Below are 22,862 nucleotides of genomic sequence, written 5' to 3'. Positions count from 1 at the left end.
AGCCTTAAGGGGTATGATGCTACAAGCTTGGCACACCTGTATTTGGGGAGTTTCTCCCATTCTTCTCTGCATATCCTATCAAGCTCTGTGAGGTTGTATGGGAAGCGTTGCTGCACAGCTATTTCCAGGTCTCTCCAGGGATGTTCGATCGGGTTCAAGTCCGGGTTCTGGCTGGACCACTCAAGGACATTCAGAGACTTGTCCGGAAGCCACTCCTGCCTTGTCTTGGCTCTGTGCTAAGGGTTGTTGTCCTGTTGGAAGGTGAACCTTCGCCCCCAGTCTGAGGTCCTGAATGCTCTGGAGCAGGTTTTCATCAAGGATCTCTCTGTACTTTGCTCCGTTCATCTTTCCCTCGATCCTGACTAGTCTCCCAGTCCCTGCCACTGAAAAACATCCCAGACATGATGCTTGGCATTCAGGCCGTAGAGTTCAATCTTGGTTTCATCAGACCAGAGAATCTTGTTTCTCATGGTCTGAGAGTCCATTAGGTGCCTTTTGGCAAACTCCAAGCGGGCTGTCATGTGCCTTTTACTGAGGAATGGCTTCCGTCTGGCTACTTCACCATAAAGGCTGGATTGGTGGAGTGCTGCAGAGATGGTTGTCCTTCTGGAAGGTTCTTCCATCTCCACAGAGAAACTTTGGTGCTCAATCAAAGTGACCATCGGGTTGTTGGTCACCTCCCTGACCAAGGCCCTTCTCCCGCGATTTCTCAGTTTGGCCGGGCGGCCTGCTCTAGGAAGACTCTAGGTGGTTCCAAATGTCTTCCATTTAAAAAACTTCTTCAGGCTAGGGTCTATTTTCTCCACTTCCTGTCTGACTGACGTGCCCAAAGTAAACTGCCTGTTACTCAGGCCCAGAAGTCAGGATATTCATATAATTGGTACCATTGGATAGAAAACACTTTGAAGTTTGTAGAAATGTTAAAATAATGTATGAGACTATAACACAATTGATATGGTAGGAGACAATCCAAAGACAAACCAACCAGAAATTGTATTTTTTTGAGATCCCATGCTCTTACAGTTGAAAGCTATTGGGAATATGCAATTCCAGCTCCCAGATTGCAATTCATATGGCTTTCACTAGATGTCAACAGTCTTTGTTCAAGGTTTCAGGCTTGTTTCTTCCCAAACGAGGAATATTGTGTATTGATGTGTATTGTGTATTGATGATGACTGGAACGAATTGCAAAAATCACTGGAACGAATTGCAAAAATCACTGAAGATGGAAACATATCTCCCTCACTAACTTTAAGCATCAGCTGTCAGAGCAACTTACCGATCATTGCACCTATACATAGCCCATCTGTAAATGGCCCATCCAACTACCTCATCCCCATATTGTTACTTATTTTTTTGCTCCTTTGCACCCCAGTATCTCTACTTGCACATTCATCTTCTGCACATCTATCGCTCCAGTGTTTAATTGCTAAATTGTAATTATTTCGCCACTATGGCCTATTTATTGCCTTGCCTCCCTAATCTTACTACATTTGCACACACTGTATATAACCTTTTCTATTGTGTTATTGACTGTACATTTGTTTAGCCCATGTGTAACTCTGTGTTGTTTGTGTCGCACTGCTTTGCTCTATCTTGGCCAGGTCGCAGTTATAAATGAGAACTTGTTCTCAACTAGCCTACCTGGTTAAATAAAGGTGAAATAAAATAAATAAAAAAGTGTAATAGCATCCTTCTTTTTTACATTTATTTCAATTTGTGCGATGCTGCAGTTTTGCAAATTGTTATTTATTTTTCTTTGATATGGTGCAATAATCAATTATGCTGTTCAGATTGTATTCATTTTGAATGGTTAGATTTATATGCACTTTGTTTCTATACATTAAAAAGTTATACTTTAAATGCAAATGCTTAATAGCATTATTTTTCATAACAAACCAATGCATATTTAAATACATTGTGGTTAAGGTAGAGTATGATTTCATTTAATAATTTAATTATAATTGTTTTAACACCAATCATAGTCAAACTATCGCAAACTGTTTGACTTGAAAAAATACAAAACTTTTTTTTTCACTACGGTGAAGTGCACGTGTGCAATAACTCAATTCGCTCTTCCGCCTCTTTTAAACAATGCATTTTTTTTTACTTTGGCAAAGGGCCACGTATACAGAACATATTGCACTCTGTTCGTAACATCTTTTAGATTTGGGAACAGAAACATTTATTCAGATCGGACTTTTCTTCGATGAGAAAATCAGCAGAATGTCAGCCCAGTTCAATCTCGCTCCATCTTCTCCCACTGCCGGCTACTGGGCTTCCTCTCCTTACCATATTTGGTGGTGAGTGGAACCTTCAACCGGATGCTTCATCTTTATACATCCGGTGAAACATCTTGCTCTATTTGTGACGTAACCATCCAGTGACCGCGCTTAACCTACGCTCGTGAACTTTGAGAAACGTTAGCGTTATTCTTGACCACTACAACAGCAGCTATTTCTGAAAAAGGTAAGACGAGAAAGTTTTACAGTACTATAAAGCAGGCATATATGTGCCCCTGTTGTTAGCAAGCAACTGCTCTTCATGACGCAGCATAACGTAAACACTGGACGCTTCGGTCGGGCCGTCGTAACGTGCTACGTTATTTCATCCCCACGGCGTAGATGGCTGGCGTTGGCTCGCTGTGCGTTAACAGTGAAGCTCAGTTTATCATGAAATGTCAGTGTATGGTTCCGCTAACTTAGTGAACTATCCAACTAGTGCGTCATAGCACAACAAGTATCTCTGCCTTGTTTGGGCCTGGCTTGACATGCTAAACTTAGCCACCCAACTAGCTTCTTATACCATGAATAATGTTGTAGCTACAGCACAAAAACTGCAATGAGAAGAGCTAACGTTATACGTAACATCTAGTTCAATAGCGTTGATTCCAAATGTCTTAGTTTGTTAGTCAGGCCCTCTACATAATATTCAACCCTAACTACTTAGTAGGCATGTGCATATTTCCCTTTCAAGACGATTCTAGTTACTTTTGTGTATATGTAGTGTAGATCATGCCTCAACCCCATCGAACACATTTGGGATGAATTTGAACGCCCTAAATCGCCCAACATCAGTTGCGACCTCACTAATGCTCTTGTTGGCTGAATGGAAGCAAGTCCCCTCAGCAATATTCCAACATCTAGTGGAAAGCCTTCACAGTAGAGTGGAGTCTAATGATGCTGGTTGATTAGGCCTGGCTCGCAGTCGACGTTCCAATTCATCCCAAAGGTGTTTCATCAAATATTATTGGTCACATACACATTGTTAGCAGATGGTAATGCGAGTGTAGCGAAATGCTTGTGCTTCTAGTTCCGACAGTGCAGTAAAATCTAACAAGTAATCTAACAATTCCCCAACAACTACCTTATACACACAATATAAAGGGGTGGATGAGAATATGTACATATATGGATGAGTGATCGCTGTATAAAATACAGTATATACATATGATATGAGTAATGTAAGATATGTAAACATTATTTAAGGTGTCATTGTTTCAAGTGACGAGTGACCCGTTTATTAAAGTGGCCAATGATTGGGTCTCAATGTAGGCAGCAGCTTCTCTGAGTTAGTGATTGCTGTTTAGCAGTATGATGGCCTTGAGATAGAAGCAGTTTTTCAGTCTCTCGGTCCCAGCTTTGATGCACCTTGCCTTCTGGATGGTATCGGTGTGAACAGGCAGTGGCTCGGGTGGTTGTTATCCTTGATTATCTTTTTGGCCTTCCTGTGATGTTTGGTGCTGTAGGTGTCATGGAGGGCAGGTAGTTTGCCCCCGGTGATGCGTTGTGGTTGAGGTCAGGGCTCTGTGCAATCTAGTCAAGTTCTTCCACACCGATCTCGACCAACCATTTCTCTATGGACCTTGCTATGTCCACGAGAGCATTGTGTTGCTGAAACAGGAAAGGGCCTTCCCCAAAAAGTTGGAAGCACAGAATCGTCTAGAATGTCATTGAATGCTGTAGTGTTAAGTGGCATCCTATGACAGTGTCACGTTGATAGTCACTGAGCTCTTCAGTACGGGCCATTCTACTGCCAGTGCTTGTCTATGGAGATTGCATGGCTGTGTGTGTTTTTTTTACACCTGTCAGCAATGGGTGTGGCTGAAATAGCCAAATCTGTTAATTTGAAGCGGTGTCCACATACTTTTGTGTGTGTGTCTACAGTGCATTCCGATAGTATTCACACCCCTTCCCCTTTTCCCAAATTTTTTACGTTACAGCCGTACATGCTGACCAGACTGCACACGTCGAGTGTGCGAGCGTAGTAAAATAAATGTACGAAACATGTCATGCAATAATTGCACCCACACTGCGTGCGAGCGTCTGCATAGCCAGGTGCTAAAATAGAACTTGGCAAGTCCTGCCTCTCCCATCTCCTCATTGACACGTGGGTTTTTAAGAGCATATACCATCTCCTCATTGGTTTTTAGAAGCATATACCCACGTGGGTGAATGAAAGATGAACTGAGGTCCACACTCCAGTTGGTGGTGGTAATGCACCTTAAGGTTGGTTGCCAACTGCCAAATAAAGTCAGAAGAAGGAGGAGAGATTACTAGAAAAAACTTTTACCCTTTTATCTGTGGATTAAATGTCGGAGTAGAGGACCTTGTGCATTTCAGGTAAAATAACAACCCGATATTTATATCCCAGGACAACTTAGCTAGCAACAGCAAGCTAGCTATCTAAATTGCCATAAATGTTTAATGCTTTTTGACCTGTCCCAAAATGTTAATAGTTGGTTCAGAGTTTGTTTTGATATTTCAAACTGCTTGTCCTGATCGCGTCTGGTGTGTGGGGGGACAAAATCAACATGCGCATGATGGCAGACGTCTGGCGTGCGGTCTGGTCAGAATGTTATTCTAAAACAGATTTAAATAAAATGGCTTTATCAATCTACACACACTACCCCATAATAAAAGTTACTCTTCAGTCTGGACTGAAGCCACTGTAAAAGGCACATGACAGCCCACTTGGAGTTTGCAAAAAGGCTCCTAAAGGACTCGGACCATGAGAAACAAGATTCTCTGGTCTGATGAAACCAAGATTGAACTATTTGGCCTGAATGTCAAGTCTGGAGGAAACCTGGCACCGTTACTTCAGTGAAGCATGGTGATGGCAGCAGCATGCTGTGGGGATATTTTTCAGTGGCAGGGACCATGAGACTAGTCAGGATCAAGGGAAAGATGAACGTAGCAATGTACCAAGAGATCCTTGATGAAAACGTGCTCCGGACCTCAGACTGGGGCAAGGGTTCACCTTGCAACAGGACAACAACCTTAAGCACACAGCCAAGGCAACGCAGGAGGGGCTTTAGGACAAGTCCCTGAATGTCCTTGAGTTGGCCCAGCCAGAGCCCGGACTTGAACCCGATCGAACATGGAGAGACTTGAAAAAAGCTGTGCAGCGACGCTCCCTATCCAACCTGACAGAGCTTGAGAGGAATGGGAGAAACTCCCCAAATACGGGTGTGCCAAGCGTGTTGCATCATACCCAAGAAGACTCAAGGCAGTAATCACTGCCAAAGGTACTTCAACAACGTACTGAGTAAATGGTCTGAATACTTATGTAAATGTGATATTTCTATATATATATATATCAAGTTTGGACACCTACTTATTCAAGGGTTTTTCTTTATTTTTACTATTTTCTACATTGTAGAATAATAGTGAAGACATCAACTATGAAATAACACATGGAATCATGTAGTAACCAAAGTGTTAAACAAATTAAAATGTATTTTTATATTTTATATTTTTCAAAGTAGCCACCCTTTGCCTTGACTGCTTTGCACACTCTTGGCATTCTCTCAACCAGCTTCATGAGGTAGTCACCTGGAATGCATTTCAATTAACAGGTGTGCCTTGTTAATTTGTGGGATTTCTGTCCTTAATGCGTTTTGAGCCAATCAGTTGTGTTGTGACAAGGTAGGGGTGGTATACAGAAGATTGACCTATTTGGTAAAAGACAAAGTCCATATTAGGGCAATAACAGCTCACTTGAAATGAGTAGGTGGGGCAACTTTTGGCTGGTACTGTACATATTTGGGAAACTGAACAGGCATGCAGGTTAAATAGAAAACATTCTACAGGTGAGTGACTGAATTAGTGGATTCAGAAGAAATAATGATTTCTGTTTGACTGTGATCCTGGCTCAGTTGACACGCCAGTAAGTGAAATCAAACAGCTGATTGAGCTGTCATGTGACCGAATGCATTCATGGGTCACTACAGAGGAGTTTTGGTTCCTGCCACAAAGGGAATACCCTGCCGTCTCCCTCTGATCATTAATGCCACGTTCAACTGGGAAAATCGAGCTCCGACTGGGGTGGGAAATAGGTTTTGAATGGTCATCCAACTCGTAATTCCAACCCAGGAACTTGGGCCTCTTTCTAGAGCTCTGACTTTCCAACCTGAAGATCAGACGTCATGATTTGACCTCGTATTTTTTCAGAGTTCCCAGTTGTGTTGAAAGCACTCGGTGCTCTCGTCTGCGTTAAAACCAAATATCAATCCAGGTTGGATGTGACAGCAGCGATGGGCTGCGCACTGTCAACCAGGCCCCCTAACTTTGAGTATCTCCGACGCGACATGCATCAAGCACAGCCATCTCATTAGTGGTGGTGAAATATGATGCATTATGTCAGACTAATTTGCTATTGACTGTCATAACCCCACATTTAAAAGTATGTAATGGTGAGTTAAGAGACATACTGTTAGAATGTTGTTCAATTGACTGCCATAGCCCCAAATAAAGTCAATATTGGATCTTAAATAATGGTTGGGAACGTGAGAATGTTCAGATATCAAAATCGGGTCGTGGGCTAGGGCTATCACAGTATTTAAAATAAATTAAACCATTTGATGGTATTTTATGTTTTTGAATAATACAAGTTCTAACTATGCTTTGAGTAGTGTGTGACTAGGGTGGCAAGACATACATTCTAGGTGATTTCAATGGGTCTTTCTCCATTCTGATTGTTTGAATAATTTTCAGCATTTCTTCACCTGAGAGCTGATTTAAACAGCATGCTCATTACACAGGTACACCTTGTGCTGGGGACAAAAGGCCTCTCTAAAATGCGCAATTTTGTCACATAGTGCTGCAGATGTCAAGTTTTGTGCATTTCTCTGCTATAAGCTGCCTCCAATGTCGTTTTAGAGAATTTGGCAGTATGTCCAACTGGCCTCACAACCGCAGATCACGTGTATGGCGTCGTGTGAGCGAGCGGTTTGCTGATGTCAACGTTGTAAACAGAGTGCTCCATTATGGCGGTTGGGTTATGGTATGGGAAGTCATAAGCTATGGACAATCAACACAATTGTATTTTATTGATGGCAATTTTGAATGCACAGAAATATACCGTGACAAGTTCGAGGACCTTTTTTTTATATTTAAATACCCTAAAAAGTTTTTTTAATTTTTTAATCTTTATTCCCAGTCATGTGAAAACCGTAGATTAGGGCCTAATGAATTTATTTCAATTAACTGATTTCCTTATATGAACTAACTGTCAAATCTTTTAAATTGTTGCTTTTTTATATTTTTGTGTGTGTGTAGCACAACTTTCGATTTTCATCCAGTCTCAAAATCAAATGGTTTAGACCATGTGTCAAACTCGTTCCACGGAGGGCCGAGTGCCTGCGGGTTTTCACTCGCTTGTACTTGATTGATGAGTTAAGGCCACTGTTAAGTAAGAAACTGGCCTCCCCTGGTTGTCTAGTTGAAAGGAAGAAAATAAAACCAGCAGACACTAGGCCCTCCATGGGAATGAGTTTGACACCCCTGCTTTAGACCGTTTGGAAGTTTTTACGGAGTGAACTTTTCTCCTCTTGCTTTCACCGTGCTAGCAAAAGCGATTGCTGTCCTCGCTATGAAGTTATCAACTTTACCCTGTATATAGAAAAAATAACATATACACTGATTGTTTAAAGCAGGGACGGGCAAATGGTCCCCCATTTTTGAAGGCACTCGGATACATTTCCACAAACATTTATTTATTTAGGAACTCAGTCGGAGTCTTAACTTACGAGTTAGAAAAGTAAAATACGCAAATTCGAAATTGGGTTGTGCATTAGCAGTTTCTCTCTTATGTCAGTCACTGACAATCAATCAATTAGCCCATGTCAGCAACAATTTATTTATTGCTAAGTTAGTTTAGTTGCCAGCTATATAAGCTTGTTATCGTGGCCGAATACTGGCCGGGGGGGCCCCCATTTTAAAAACAAATGTTGTTAGTRGGTCTCACTCAGATATCAGACTTGTGAGCAACTGCAGCCCCTCATATTGAGTTCAGATTTTTTGGTGCCCCCACCCCCATCAAAGTTGCCCATCTTTATGGTTTAAAGCTAAACTAAACTAAGCCCCAATTAGAAGGCTGATTCGGACACTTTATTCTGGTAAAACACTAACAGTGCATTTGATAATAGCCTAACAAATTGCATTGGTTGTCACTCAACTAATGAAGCCTCTTGTTGGTCAGCGGAGTGTACAGTGCACAGTTTGGCTACTGATATTGCCTGGGATTGTTTGCAATGCAAGATGACTTATTGATCAACGACTGTCAGCACAGTTACATGCTCAGTTCGACGCTGAAGGAGAGAACGCATCAGATGTCACAAAAGATTAGGTATTTTTGGATGGTTAAAAGTATGCCTAATATGATCATTATTTTGTGAACTGGTGATGTTTCTGACTGACGCATGCTACATTTTAGATCTGTTTGGAGACTGCAGACAGATACACTCATATCTTAAACATTTTAACCAGGGACCGATGCATATTGGTGACTCGTTACGTCCCTACTAACTAGCGTACYTTGCCAAATGGCGGCCCAAGCAAAAGTATGATCAATCACCTCTGAAAGGCCAGTTGGTGGTAGCCATAGTGAAGAGACCCAGTACACTTCTGTCAATTACCAATAATAGCCCACCCCATATATCATGCAAGCTAAACCAGCCTAAAAGACATTGAAGGGAGATGTGCTTTGGAATGTCAAATTTCATCATTGGCACAGAACTGTGCCTGTATCACTCAGTGAGACCTGCTGACACCCCACCCCTCCCCCCATGGCATCATCTGAGGTCAATGTTAATGTGGAGGAGGTGGTAGTCGTGACAACGCCGGATGGAGCAGGGGAGGGCTCGGCTGCAGAGGTGGTGAAGACTGTGCTGGTGGCTACAGAGCTGACCCAGGCAGGGTGAGTGGTGGTACACACACACTGAGATTAAAGTCCCGTGACAGCTTCTCCAGACCAATCAGGGAAGTATTAAAGCCTAAAACAGAGTGAGTTAATTGTGTGTTTACCATACACACAAACCTCAGTCACTTTGAGTCAGTGATACCCCTTAGCCCTATACCATAGGATGTTGGTTGCACCTTAATTGGGGAGGACGGGCTCATGGTAATGTCTGGAACGGAATGAGTGGAATTGTATCAAATACATATTTTTCTTAATGTGTTTGATACTCCGTTCGCTCTGTTCCAGCCATTATGAGCCGTCCTCCCATTAGCAGCCGCCACTGGCCTATACCTTATGTTACATAAGACTATTTGAGTTTTTCCTCATCAGGTTACATATATTCAAAAGGTRAACCCTAGTGGTGGTAGTAGGTTTGTAATCAAGCATACCACTACCAAAGACGGGCATAGTCGAGTCTTGGTAGCCTATGCCCTACTAGGGCATAGACTAGTCTTTGGTAGTGGTACGCTTGATAGTATCTGTCCCCTCTCATCTGGGGTGCTGCATATTGTCTTTGATTTAACACTCACTGAGCTTTCTCTATGGCTTATTGACTTATTGGAGTTTCTCTATGCCATTCAGGGAGGAACTTCCAGATGGAAGCGTGGAGTCAGAAACCGACGCCACCATCACTGTGACAAAGGAGGCAGTCCTAGGTAAAGTTAACCCATTCACGCAAACTACCTTTAGCGCCTATTGACAATAGTATCTCTTGGCCGGGGGAGGTTTAAGATCCCAGACACTTGCTCTAAACATTAACACTCATCACTTGCGGTACGGTTTTGGAAACCGAAGGAACGTATCCTTCATATCAGCAACAATAAATAAAAGGTTTTATTACTACACCTTTTTTATCGGTTTCCCACACTGCCATAGTTCCATGTTGCAGCGCTTGTTTACGGGYAAACAAATGAAAGACAGTCGAKTACCTGTGCTAATTAGCTATCTGTGTCTCCGAACACCTGTGTGTAAACCGAAGACTGACACCACAAACGTGTTGTCACTGAACCACTGTCGGCTGCAACTGTGTTAAAACAGTGTACAGTAAGGGTATATTTCGCATTTGAAATCATTTTGATGTGATATGAAAGCGTATGGCTTTGTTCTAGAACCGTACCGAATCAATTCATGTAGTTTTTGGCTGCCAGAGCCAATTCGCCTCTAAACAGAACATGTAAGGGCCTTGGACTATAAGGAATAATGTTTTCCTAATAATGGCCTGAAGGAGCCTAAGGTAAAGTTATATGCTGATCAGGACATTGTCACTGCCATGCGCTTGATGATGAATCTAAACATAACTCTGTGATGTTTGTGACAGACTGTTTAGCGGTATTCATAATAAATAATAAGGGCACAGCTAGTTATGCTGTACAAATTCCTCTAACTCACTGCCTGGTCTCTGACCTCCTCCCTATAGGTGGTCTCAATGACAGATGTTTACCTTGTCAGCTCGGGGATTCGATCTTGCAACTTTTCGGTTACTAGTCCAACGCTCTAACCTCTAGGGTACCTGCCGCCCCAGCATTCTCACATAGGTGTTCCTTTTGTCCAGGTGAGAAAGGGCAGTGTGGAGTGTGATTGAGATTGGGACATCTGTTGGGGCGGTATGCGAGTTGGAGTGGGTCTACGGTGTCCGGGAGGATGCTGTTGATGTGAGGCATGACCAGCCTTTCAAAGCACCGGCTACCGACGTGAGTGCTACGGGGCGGTAAACATTTAGGCAGGTTGCCTTCGCTTTCTTGGGCAAAGGAACTATGGTGGTCTGTAGGTATTGAAGAATCGGTCAGGGAAGCGTCTGGGTTTCCCTTTGTAGTCCATAATAGTTTTGAAGCCCTGCCGCATCCGACGAGCGCCAGAGCTGTTGTAGTAGGTCTCAATCTTAATACTGTATTGCCGCTTTGCTTGTTTGATGGTTCATCTGAGGGCATAGCGGGATTTCTTATAAGTGTCCGGATTAGTCTCCCGCTCCTTGAAAGCGGCAGCTCTAGCCTTTACCTCGATGTGGATGTTGCCTGTAATCCATGGCTTCTGGTTGGGATATGTACGTACAGTCACTGTGGGGACGAAGTCGTTGATGCACCTATTGATGAAGCCAGTGACTGAGGTGGTATACTCCTCAATGCCATTGGATGAATCCCAGAACATATTCCAGTCTGTGCTAGCAAAACAGTCCTGTAGCATAGCACCCACGTCATCTGACCACTTCCGTATTGAGCGAGTCACTGGTACTTCCTGTTTTAGTTTTTGCTTGTAGGCAAGAATCAGGAGGATAGAATGATGGTCAGATTTGCCAAATGGAGGGTGGGGGAGAGCTTTGTATGCATCTCTGTGTGGAGTAAAGGTGATCCTCTGGTTGCAAATATGACATGCTGGTAGAAATGAGGTAAAATGGATTTAAGTTTGCCTGCATTAAAGTCCCCGGCCACTAGGAGCGCCGGCCTTATACAGTTGGTTGAGTGCTGTCTTAGTGCCAGCATCGTTTTTTTTCTGTGGTAAATAGATAGTGTGGTCTACAGCTTATCATAAGTTACCTCAGGTGAGCAATACCTAGAGACTTCTTTAATATTAGACATTGTACACCAGCTGTGATTGACAAAAAGACACACACCCCCACCCCTCGTCTTACCAAACGTAGCTTCTCTGTCTTGCCGGTGCATGGAAAATCCTGCCAGCTCTATATTGTCAGTGTCATCGTTCAGCCACGACTCTGTGAAACACAAGAGATAATGTCCCATTTTTAGGATAATCTTGATCGTAGGTCATTGATTTTATTTTCCAATGATTGCATGTTGGCCAATAGAACGGATGGCAGTGAGGGTTTACTCGCTCGCCTACGAATTCTCAGAAGGCAGCCTGACCTCCGCCCCCTTTTTCTCCGTCATTTTTTCATGCAAATGATGGGGATTTGGGCCTGTTCCCGAGAAAGCAGTATATCCTTCATGTCGGACTCGTTAATTGAAAAAGTTTCTTCCAGTTCGAGGGGAGTAATCACTGTTCTGATATTCAGAAGTTATTTTCGGTCATAAGAGATGGTAGCAGCAAAATGATGTACAAAATAAGTTGCAAAAAAACTAACAAAATAGCACAGTTGTAAAACGTCAGCCATCCCCTCTGGCGCCATTCTACTTCCCTAAACCATCACTTAGTTTTTGTAAAGTGGCTGTGTGCATGTCTTAAATGATCAAATTAATTAAATGCTGGCTTGTAATCTGCCTCTCTGTCTGAGCAGTGAAGCTGTCAGAGGAGATGGATGTGGAAGCTGATTTGGTGTACCCAATCACTTGTGGGGACGTGAAGGGCACCCTGGTCTGGAAGAAGTTTGTTTGCCCTGGCATCAACGTCAAATGTGTCCAAGTATGTCTGATTTTTAACCCACTTTTTAGCCATTTTAGCCAAGTTCAACTCAGTCTTTCACAGTCCTATCAAATCATCATTTTGAGGTTTATTATCCCCATGATATGCGCACAAAGAAAGGAATGGAGGTACCGGGTCATGTTCATTTGGCCCTAAACAAAGAAAAAAAACAGGCTGAACTTGTCCAATAAGAAACGCTTGTTTTCTTTTACACACCATTTTGCTACGATGTGCACTCATGAATAAGACCGACATCATCAGGGTCAATCTCTGTTCCAGTTCAATGAGCATCTCATCAGTCCCAAGGAATTTGTCTATCTGGCTGGGAAATCTACATTGAAGGACTGGAAGAGAGCCATTCGCGTGAACGGCACTATGATCAGGTCAGTGGCTTCGAAGGGATGCACACTTGGGTTTGCACAAAGAATTTACAATGTGAACCGTATGGTTCTCCATGCAAAGAATTGAGTAGAGTTCTACACTGCCAGTCTGCAAAATGGATTATCAATCATTTTGCAGTTCTGAAATGTGCCACACGGTGGCACTGTAACATAAAATAAATGAAGGGTGCTTCCATTGCACTAGTTTAGTAAGGCCTGGGTCATGTTCAATAGCTACTAAATGAAAGAAACATGTTTCAAATGGGCTGAAACAGGGAAGGGTCTACCTGGACTGAATAAGAAATGCTTATTTTTGCTTTCGGTTGCAAAATGTTTTAAATAGTTTTCCATTGCATCCCCTAATGAACGCGACGCTGCACTTTGTTGGGAGATAAGACTTTCTCTGATGCTGTCTGGCAGCTGATTAATGGTGTATGATATAATTTCCCATAGGAAAATCATGGACTCAGGCGAGTTGGATTTCTACCAGCACTCCAAGGTGTGCTCCAACACCTGCCGCAGTACTAAGATTGACCTGGTGGGGACCAGAGTGTCACTCAGCAGCCAGCAGTCCACCGAATATGTTCCTGTCACTCCTTCCTTATCTGACGGTAAACACACCGACGCACACCGGGATCCACTCACATCCTAGTCTTTGGAAAGAATTGTGTAACATTTGAGGTGTTCAACGCTTACCATGATGTCATTCTAGTGAACGGATCACCGGCCACGTTTCCAACAGAGGGATCATCAGACGACACCACGGAATGGGTCACGGCCATAGGAGGTGAGTTTTAACTGGCCACTTTGCTTAGAAATTAGGCTAGATTACTTTAGACGTTCAACGTTCAATACTTAAGACACTCAGTCGCGTAATGGCCGTAACTGCTTTTCCAATCACATGACAGTGCACTTAGAGCACTTAGATCTGACAGTTATAAGTGTGATCATGATGTACACTTACTCTCTTAATCAATCTCTTTTTACTGTAGAGGTTTTCAAATCGCTCTTTGGGCACCCGCAGACGTTCCATGTATTTGAACTATTCCACAGCTAGCCCACGTAATTCAACTTGTCAACCTACACACACACACATATATATATATATATATACACACACACACACACACACACACACACACACAGAAGTATGTGGATACCCCTTCAAATTAGTGGATTTGGCTAGTTCAGCTACAGTTGTTGCTGACGGGTGTATAAAATTGAGCACACAGACATGCAATCTCCATAGACAAACATTGGCAGTAGAATGGCCTTACTGAAGAACTGTGACTTTCAACGTGGCACCGTCATAGGATGCCACCTTTCCAACAAGTCAGTTCGTCAAATTCCTGCCCTGCTAGAGCTGCCCGGTCAATTGTAAGTTTTGTTAATGTGAAGTGGAAACGTCCAGGAGCAACAACAGCTCAGCCGCGAAATGGTAGGCCACACAGGCTCACAGAACGGGGCCGCAGAGTGCTGTCCTCGGTTGCAACACTCACTACCGAGTTCCAAACTTCCTGTCACAAGAACTGTTCATGGGGAGCTTCATGAAATGGGTTTCCATGGCCGAGCAGCCTCACAGTGGTATAAAGCGCGCCGACATTAGACTCTGGAGCAGTGGAAACGCGTTCCCTGGTTCCCTAGAACACTACCTTCCCCAATTTATAGTGCTAACTGTAACATTTGGTGAAGGAGGAATAATGGTCTGGTGCTGTTTTTCATGGTTCAGGCTAGGCCCCTTAGTTACAGTGAAGGGAAATCTTAACGCTACAACATACAGTGATATAGATTATTCTTTGCTTCCAATTTTGTGGCAACAGTTTGGGGAAGGCCCTTTCCTTTTTCAGCAACACAATGTCCCTGTGCACAAAATGAGGTCCATACAGAAATGGTTTGTTGAGATCGGTTTGGAAGAACTTGAGAGCCCTGACCTCAACCACATCGAACACCTTTGGGATGAATTGAACGCCGACTGCGAGCCAGGCATAATTGCCCAACATCAGTGCCTAACCTCACTAATGCTCTTGTGACTGAATGGAAGGAAGTCCCCCGCAGCAATGTTCCAACATCTAGTGGAAGAGCGGAGGCTTTTATAACAGCAAATGGGGGGACCAACTCCATATTAATGCCCATGATTATGGAATAAGATGTTCGACCAGCAGGTGTCCACATACTTTTGGTCATGTAGTGTATCATCAAGTCCTTGAATAGATACATCAGGTGAGCTCGTTCAGGGCTACAACAAAATTGTGAAACTTCTGGGAGTCCCCAGGGAGAGGTTTGAAAACCACTGATTTACTAGAAAGTCACAACTCTGGCAATCCGGCATAAACCGTGTTTTATTTAACTCTGAATATCTCTTTCAGAGTATTTAGTACGTTGTTTAGAAGCGACTTTCTGGTGTGTGTGTGCTTGCTTTGTTCCAGAGGATTCTGTGACCTTCTGGAGGGGTCTGAAGGAGGCTGGGTTGCTGGAGGAAGTGGTGGAGGACTTCCAGAAGGAGATTCAAAAGGTGCTAAAGGGAATGCAGGAGCGCATCACTGAGCCTCCCCTGCAGGTCAACGGTCAGTGGGGCTTCTCTCAATTAAATGATCTCTCTCTGTATGTGTGTGTGTGGATAATATAAGATGGCGCCGAAGAACATGGCTGACGTTTTACATTCTCCCAAACAATTGTGCTATTTTTTTTTTTTTATGTTCCGTTTTGTATAACCTATTTTGTACTTATTGTGTACATAATGTTGCTGCTACCGTCTCTTATGACCGAAAATAACTTCTGGAGGAGCAGATTTCTGGGCACGGTAGAATAGATTCAAGGCATAATGTACAGACAAGGGTATGGTAGGATGTGAGTACAGTGGAGGTAAACATAGGCATTGAGTGAGGATGAGAGAGGTTGCATCTCTGGCGGCACCAGTTAAGCCAGGTGAGGTCACCGCATGTGTGGTGGGTGGAACAAAAGGGCTATCTAAGGCATATTGGGCAGGGCTTGGGGCTCTACAGTGAAATAAGACAATCACTAACCAAAACAGCAATAGACAAGGCATATTGACATTAGGGAGAGGCATGTGTAGCCAAGTGATCATAGGGTCCAATGAGTAGCACAAGATGAGTCATGGAGCCAATTCCGTAGTTGCTGTTACGCTCGGCGAGCTGGAGACACGGCGATTCAGACAGCTAGCGGGCCGGGGTTAGCAGATGGGCATCCGGCGACATCGCAATGGAAGAGCCTGTTGACGGTTACCTCGGACGGTTACGTCGGCAGACCAGTCGTGATGGATCAGCGGGGCTCTGTGTCGGCAGTAAAGGGTCCAGGGCAACTGGCAAAATAAGTATTGTAGCCCAAGAATTGGCTGGTGGACCTCTTTGGCTAGCCGGGAGATGGGCCTAGCTCCAGGCTAGCTCCAGGCTAACTGGTGCTTGCTTCGGGACAGAGACGTTAGCCAGGAGTAGCCACTCGGATAGCAGCTAGCTAGCTGCGATGATCCGGTGTAAAGGTTCAGAGCTGGTGGTAGGAATCCGGAAATGTTGTAGAGAAAAAGCAGTCCGATGTGCTCTGGGCTGATATCGCGCTGTGCAGACTGGCAGGAATTGACTGGGTTGAGGCTGGCTGATGTCCGAGTTAACGGTGAGGACCGCTAGCAGTGGCTAAATGACTACTAGCTAGTTAGCTGGCTAGCTTCTGAAGGGGGTTCCGGTTCTAAAGTATAAAAATAGCAGATCCGTACCAAATTGGGTGAGGCGGGTTGCAGGAGAGTATATTCAGTCCGTAGATGGAAAGTGAGATTTAAAATATATATACGAAGAAAACGACATATACAGGACGGGACAAGACAAAAACACACGTCCGACTGCTACGCCATCTTGGAAAAAACCTGTTAGTGAGCATTTCTCCTTTGTCGAGATAATTGATCCACCTGACAGGTGTGGCATATCAAGAAGCTGTTTAAACAGCATGATCATTACACAGGTGCACCTTGTGCTAGAGAAAATAAAAGGCCACTCTAAAATGTGCAGTTTTGTCAACACAATGTCACAGATGTCTCAAGTTTTGAGGGAGCATGCCAATTGCACGCTGACTACAGGAATGTCCACCAGAGATGTTGCCAGATAATGGAATGTTAATTTCTCAACCATAAGCCACTTCCAACATTGTTTTAGAGAATTTAGCAGTAAGTCCAACCAGCCTCAAAACCACAGAACACATGTAACCATACCAGCCCAGGACCTCCACATTCGGCGGGATCATCTGAGACCAGCCACCCGGACAGCTGATGAAACTGTGGGTTTGCACAACTGTAGAATTTCTGCACAAACTGTCAGGGTCTTGAACTGACTGCAGTTTGGTGTTGTAACCGACTTCAATAGGCAAATGCTCACCTTCTCACCTTGAATCCTGGTTTCAACTGTAGCGGGCAGATGGCAGACAGTGTCGATGGTGTCGTGTGGGCGAGACGTTTTCTGATAACGTGACGAGATCCTGAGGCTCATTGTCGTGCCATTCATCCACCGCCATCACCTCATGTTTCAGCATGATAATACACGGCCCCATGTCGCAAGGATCTGTACACAATTCCGGGAAGCAGAAAATGTCAGTTGTTCCACGACCTGCATACTCACCAGACATGTCACTCATTGAGTATGTTTGGGATGCTCTGCATCGACGTGTACGACAGCGTGTTCCAGTTCCCGCCAATATCCAGCAACTTCGCACAGCCATTTGAAGAAGAATGGGACAACATTCCACAGGCCACATTTTGAAGGGGTGTCCACAAACTTTTGTGTATACAGTGCATTTGGAAAGTATTCAGACCCCTTTACTTTTTCCACATTTTAAGCTACAGCCTTATTCTAAAATGGATTATTTTTCTATACAATACCTCATAATGATAAAAAGAAAACCAGTTTTTTTTTTTATGTTTGCAAATGTATTAAAAATAAAAAACACTTTATTTACATAAGTATTCAGACCCTTTGCTATGAGACTTGAAATTGAGCTCAGGTGCATCCCGTTTCCATTTATCCTTGTTTCTACATATGTATTTTCCGTTTTCGTGTTTGGTACATTTACCCTTTTTTTCTCTCCAATTTTGTCGAGAGCCATGCGTCATCCGAAACACGGCCCTGCCAAGCCGTACTGCTTCTTGACACAGTGCTCACTTAACCCGGAAGCCAGCCGCACATCTTTGGGCAACGACAATGAGTAACAGGCCATTTACTTTGGGCACTTCAGTCAGGCAGAAATTCTGAAAAAAGGACCCTAGCCCTAACAAGTCCCTTAAAGCATGATTTGATGGTCATTACTTTTTTTTACATGAAAGGATGGGTTAACTTGGCCCCACAGATAATTGATCTGCGATCGACCTTAAGTTTCAGTCATTGGATTTTTGTTTTAACCCCTGGGAGGGTCTTATAATAAGACAAAATAAACAAAGATGGTTCTGCTTGTATGTTATGTCCTAAAACAAAATTTCAACTTAAACAAGGACTTTGTTCAGAAATGTTTCCCCCATTCGTTGAATATAGTGTGTATATATATATATGTGGGATCTGTTTCTCTGCTGTCCTAATGCCATTCTCACTTCAATCCGGTCTTTTCATGCTCCTACTCTCTGTGTTGGACTATGTCTTCTCAGATGCTGTGCTGCTGAACAATATAGTGCAGAACTTCGGCATGCTCGACTTGGTTAAGAAGGTGCTAGCCAGTCACAAGAGCCAGATGGACCGACATAGGGAGCAGTATTCACGCAGTCTTGTCGGTGAGTTAAATTCTCACAATAACATTCTTCGTTAGTTTGTCTTTGAGCCCTTTGTGTTATGAGGATTTCCTAGATGTCACTATTTTCATTGCAGTTGGCTTAGAAGCAGCTCCTTTTGCAAATAATGTGAAATGTTACTGTTTTGCGTTGTGTATGAAGTTTGGCCCGTCTTTTTCCGTAGCTCTGGAGCAACAGTGTGACGAGCACAGGAAACGTGCCAAGGAGTTAAAGAGCAAATCCCAACACCTCAACAACGTCCTCATGACCCTAACTCCCGTGGCCGTGCCGTCCACGCCCAAACGCCCACGCCTCACCCGCGCTGTCTCGGGCCCTGCCGTTATGTCCAGTGCCCCCACCCAGATCACTCTGCCCCTCACCCAGCTGGCAGGCCTGCCTGCTGGGTGCAAAGTGCTCTCGGTGGGGGGAGCCGGTGCCAGCCAGCAGACCTACACGGTGCTGACCTCCCCCACGGGCGAGCTGGGGCCAGATGCCTCCAATTTGACGGTACTCTCCACGGCCGCCGCCGTTCAGGAGGGCGCATCCGCCACCTCAGCCTTCGTCAAGATGGTCAGCCCAGGCTACCAGCTGATCACGCTGCCTGCCGCGTTGAGCACCCAGCTACAGAGCCTGGCTGGGGGCACGGCCCAGGGCACCACTACCATGGTGGCAGTGCCTATGGGTAACAACGCACTGCAGAGCACGGCGGCAGAGGTCACAGCGTTGGGGAGACGGGTGGAAGTTCATGTGCAGGAGGGTGTGGCACCAGAGACTGAGGAGCAGGAGGCGAAGGAGACGGTGGAGAGTTAGAGAGATGTACTCCTCCTATAGTGTTAAAAACACGTCAGGGACTTGAGGCCCTGTTTGTCCTCACTGGTTTGGAGGGCAAGTACTGGAACCAGTGCCTAGGTCTAGTGGTGTTGAACTATGAAGGACCCATATCAGTAAAGATTACTTCAAATGTATAACTACATGCACTGCTCATTTTACTCAAAGCACCTGTGTGTGTGTCTGTGTGTGTGTCTGTGTGTCTGTGTCTGTGTGTGTGTGTGTATAGAGGTGAAAATGTCTGAGCAGAATTGAGTTTGGAATTCAAAACAGTGTATATTTTTATAACCATGCAAGTAGATGCCGACTCTGCTCAAAAGCCATTTTCTTAGTTCTTCTCAGGTGTCCATTTTCACTGGGGTGTGGGTGCCATGTTCACATTATCTCTTTACATTGTGCTAAAAATGTAAATTCTACAGTGCTCATCTTTCAACATCAGAATGGTTTTCCATTTCAACATTTAATAACTGTATATAACTTTTTGTTGAATATTACAATGCATTTTATTATATAGTTCATATTTTTGAACAAATGAAAAGTGAACAAACTGGTGGTTTTGTTGAACTTGTCAGTGTACTCTGTAAATTAATTGTATAAATTCTTAAATCTAGCCATTACTGGAAAACCTTAAGTATTTGGCATTTCTTTTTATTTCTGAACCAGTTGTTCAATTCATCATGAAATCAATACCTTTAATAGCTTTGTGTAACATTTCTTCTGACCAGAGAAGGCGTTGAGTTGTGAATTTCACCAGTCTTCTCATTAACTTCAATGACATGGATCATGAAAGGGCAAATCAAACGCAACCTTGAACAGTGAGTCCACATGATCATGACCCTGGCTTGATGGGAAAGCACACAAGCTAGGCTACATGACTGGTAAACCTCGCCGTCTGGTCGTGCTGCAATGAAATACTGTAGGTAAGCTTAAGTTTATGTTGAAATATGGCCCTGTTTTTACACAATGTTTTTCTATTTAAACTTACTCATGCTCGTTACACGCTCTGAAAGCTGTTATTGTACTGCATCGGTCTGTTACAATAGCCAATGTTTACTATGCATGTTTTCAGACATGTCTCTAATATGCCACTAGTCCCACACCTTGATATCAGAACATGCCGGTAGGGAGTGCTGAAGTGTTTATTTTGCTTCTTCAGATATTCCTTTATTATTTTCCCCTAACCCTACCTCCACTAATTGGAGTAAACTAATGGACAACAACACTTAGGCTTCAACTTCCAGGTGATACATGTCCAGCTGACATACTATATACATTTTACGGACGCAGTATATTTAAGCAATAAGGCCCGAGGAGGAGTGGTATATGGCCAATATACCACATCTAAGGGCTGTTCTTAACCACGACAAAACGCGGAGTGCCTAGGCACAGCTCTTAGCCGTATATTGGCCATATATCACAAACCCCCGAGGTGCCTTACTGTAATTTTGAGCTGTAAAAATAAATGTTTTGTCATACCCGTGGTATACGGTCTGATATACCACGGCTGTCAACGAATCAGCATTCAGTGCTCGAACCACCCCGTTTAGAATTTACAATAGTTATCTTTTGTTTATTTTTAGTCCCATCCTTCAGCTACCCTCAACCCCTCCCATCTATCTCTGAAGACCATCCAGTTGTGATTTCTATTTGCCATGTTTTTCCAACTTTGCTGTTTCACAAAAGTTCTGAACCTAAATGCATTTTACGGACACAGTATATTTTCATTTGTTTTCATGTTATCCAGATACTCATCTTTGGCCAGTGACGGTCGACAGGTGCGTTGCACTTGGTTTTGGGTGCATAGTGCACAGCAAATTAAATCAGATGGCATCAACCGTGAATAATTCTTCAATGTTGAGTTTGATTTGCCCTTTCGTGATCCATGTAATTTAAGTTTATGGGAACTTTATGTTCAAAGTTCAAACGTTTTGATTGTAATGCCAATTTTCTTAGAATCAATCAGTGAACTTCAAAGATTTATTCAATGTGAATCATTCTAGCTGACTCATGATTGATTGTGAATGCAATGAAAGATCCTATTTTGCAATGAGAGGCGCTCTCCATGATGCTGAAATGCACCACGAGCCTATGTGCATTGGCACTCCACAATGTTCAACGCTCCACGCTGTCCTCTTGGCAATGTAGGCCTACTCTTGGGCTACTCGTCCACAAGATGGTGCTAGTCCAATTTCACTCATCAGCATTCCATTTAGTTTTGTGATTGATTTTAAGAAAGGTATTGTTGAACATCAATTAAAAATGAAAACACCAAAGGTCCTCATCATCCTCTGTTCGCTATGCTGCAGGTCTGTAGGCCATGTTTCTGCTGATATTGGTATTCTTCTCGTTTGTTGAAATATTCTAAAATTCGAAGAAAAAAAAATATATATATATCAAATGAGATTAGGGTCGTTGGCGGTGCCCAAAGATGTGTGCGTATTTGGTCACCTTTGGCACTACATGGTGAATGGCAAGATGTCCATTGGATTACATTTTGGGGGGCTTTTTTCTATGGTAGCCAGTGGCGACCCGTCATTCAGGACTTAGCAAAAGAAATGTGTTGCCTGTTTTTGCATGTTATTTAGGCATTAATACTTGTCACACATCAGTTTGCAAACATCAGTTTGCAAACAATGTAAAAAATAAACATTTAGTTAATAAAGCTGCATACAAACATGGTCTCTTTTTTGCTTTCTTGAGTAAGGCCGCTCCAAAATGCAGGTGTTTCAACTTAGCTCCATGCTTTCTGTGTTGGAGGGTCAGACAGCATAAAATACACAGCGTAGGGGTTGGTAATGTTCTGTAGTTGTGCCGTGATTGGCTCAGTGTTCTGTCACCCATGAGAACACATCACTGCAAAATCTACAGGGAAAGCTAGAAAGTTCAAGCCCCTTGGGTTCTGCCATAGATTTACATTAGAAGTGCCCATCCAAGAAGGCTCTTGGACATGGTCAGTCCAATCAAAGCTACGGTAGATATAACGTGATTTTGTAAATGTATCTGTGGCCAATGACCTTGAGCCTTCTTGGATGGGCACTTCTAATGTAAGTCTATGGTATCATCATCATGAATCATGTCGACTGGCAAATCCTTTTCAATCCTTGTCATATGAAGAGAAAATTATAGATATAACGTATCAGTGCTCATTGGCCAGTGGACATAAACATTACACAAGTTGGAAATCTCAAATTCAACAATGAGTGGTTTGGAAAGAATCAGTGGTTAACTTAAAACGTTGCAAAGAAATCACTTTTGCTTCCCCTGCCTGCTATTTGGTGGAGAGGGTGTGTGGTCCAAGTCTGGGT

General features: G+C 43.5%; 1 protein-coding gene across 5 annotated transcripts; it reads left to right on the top strand.

Moving 5' to 3' along the window:
• The first annotated feature begins 2,238 nt into the window (after nt 1-2,238).
• LOC111976744 (glucocorticoid modulatory element-binding protein 2) lies at nt 2,239-22,231 on the top strand. 5 transcript variants are annotated; one of them, XM_070448109.1, is made up of 10 exons: nt 2,239-2,469; nt 9,037-9,198; nt 9,823-9,896; nt 12,470-12,594; nt 12,856-12,977; nt 13,428-13,585; nt 13,687-13,761; nt 15,401-15,538; nt 18,610-18,732; nt 18,914-22,231. In XM_070448109.1, exons 2-10 carry the CDS (start codon nt 9,068-9,070, stop codon nt 19,537-19,539), a joined length of 1,572 nt encoding a protein of 523 aa, XP_070304210.1. In that variant the 5' UTR covers nt 2,239-2,469; nt 9,037-9,067; the 3' UTR covers nt 19,540-22,231. The 5 variants fall into 5 exon arrangements, with proteins under 5 accessions (XP_070304210.1, XP_023861601.1, XP_023861602.1 ...); XM_024005833.2 differs by having other exon boundaries at nt 2,241-2,469; nt 12,874-12,977; XM_070448110.1 differs by having other exon boundaries at nt 2,242-2,469; nt 9,104-9,198; nt 12,842-12,977.
• The last annotated feature ends 631 nt before the right edge of the window (nt 22,232-22,862 follow it).

Source organism: Salvelinus sp. IW2-2015, linkage group LG17 (assembly GCF_002910315.2).
Source record: "Salvelinus sp. IW2-2015 linkage group LG17, ASM291031v2, whole genome shotgun sequence".
NCBI classification, from domain to species: Eukaryota; Metazoa; Chordata; class Actinopteri; order Salmoniformes; family Salmonidae; genus Salvelinus; species Salvelinus sp. IW2-2015.
The sequence above is the reverse complement of the archived record's forward strand: the minus strand, read 5'-3'. Positions and strand labels throughout refer to the sequence as shown.

Coding starts and splice junctions, on each gene's coding strand:
- LOC111976744 (XM_070448109.1), top strand. CDS start 9,068: ATGGCATCATCTGAGGTCAATGTTAATGTGGAGGAGGTGGTAGTCGTG. Junction 12,978..13,427: donor GTGAACGGCACTATGATCAG/GTCAGTGGCTTC, acceptor AATTTCCCATAG/GAAAATCATGGACTCAGGCG. Junction 13,586..13,686: donor CACTCCTTCCTTATCTGACG/GTAAACACACCG, acceptor ATGTCATTCTAG/TGAACGGATCACCGGCCACG.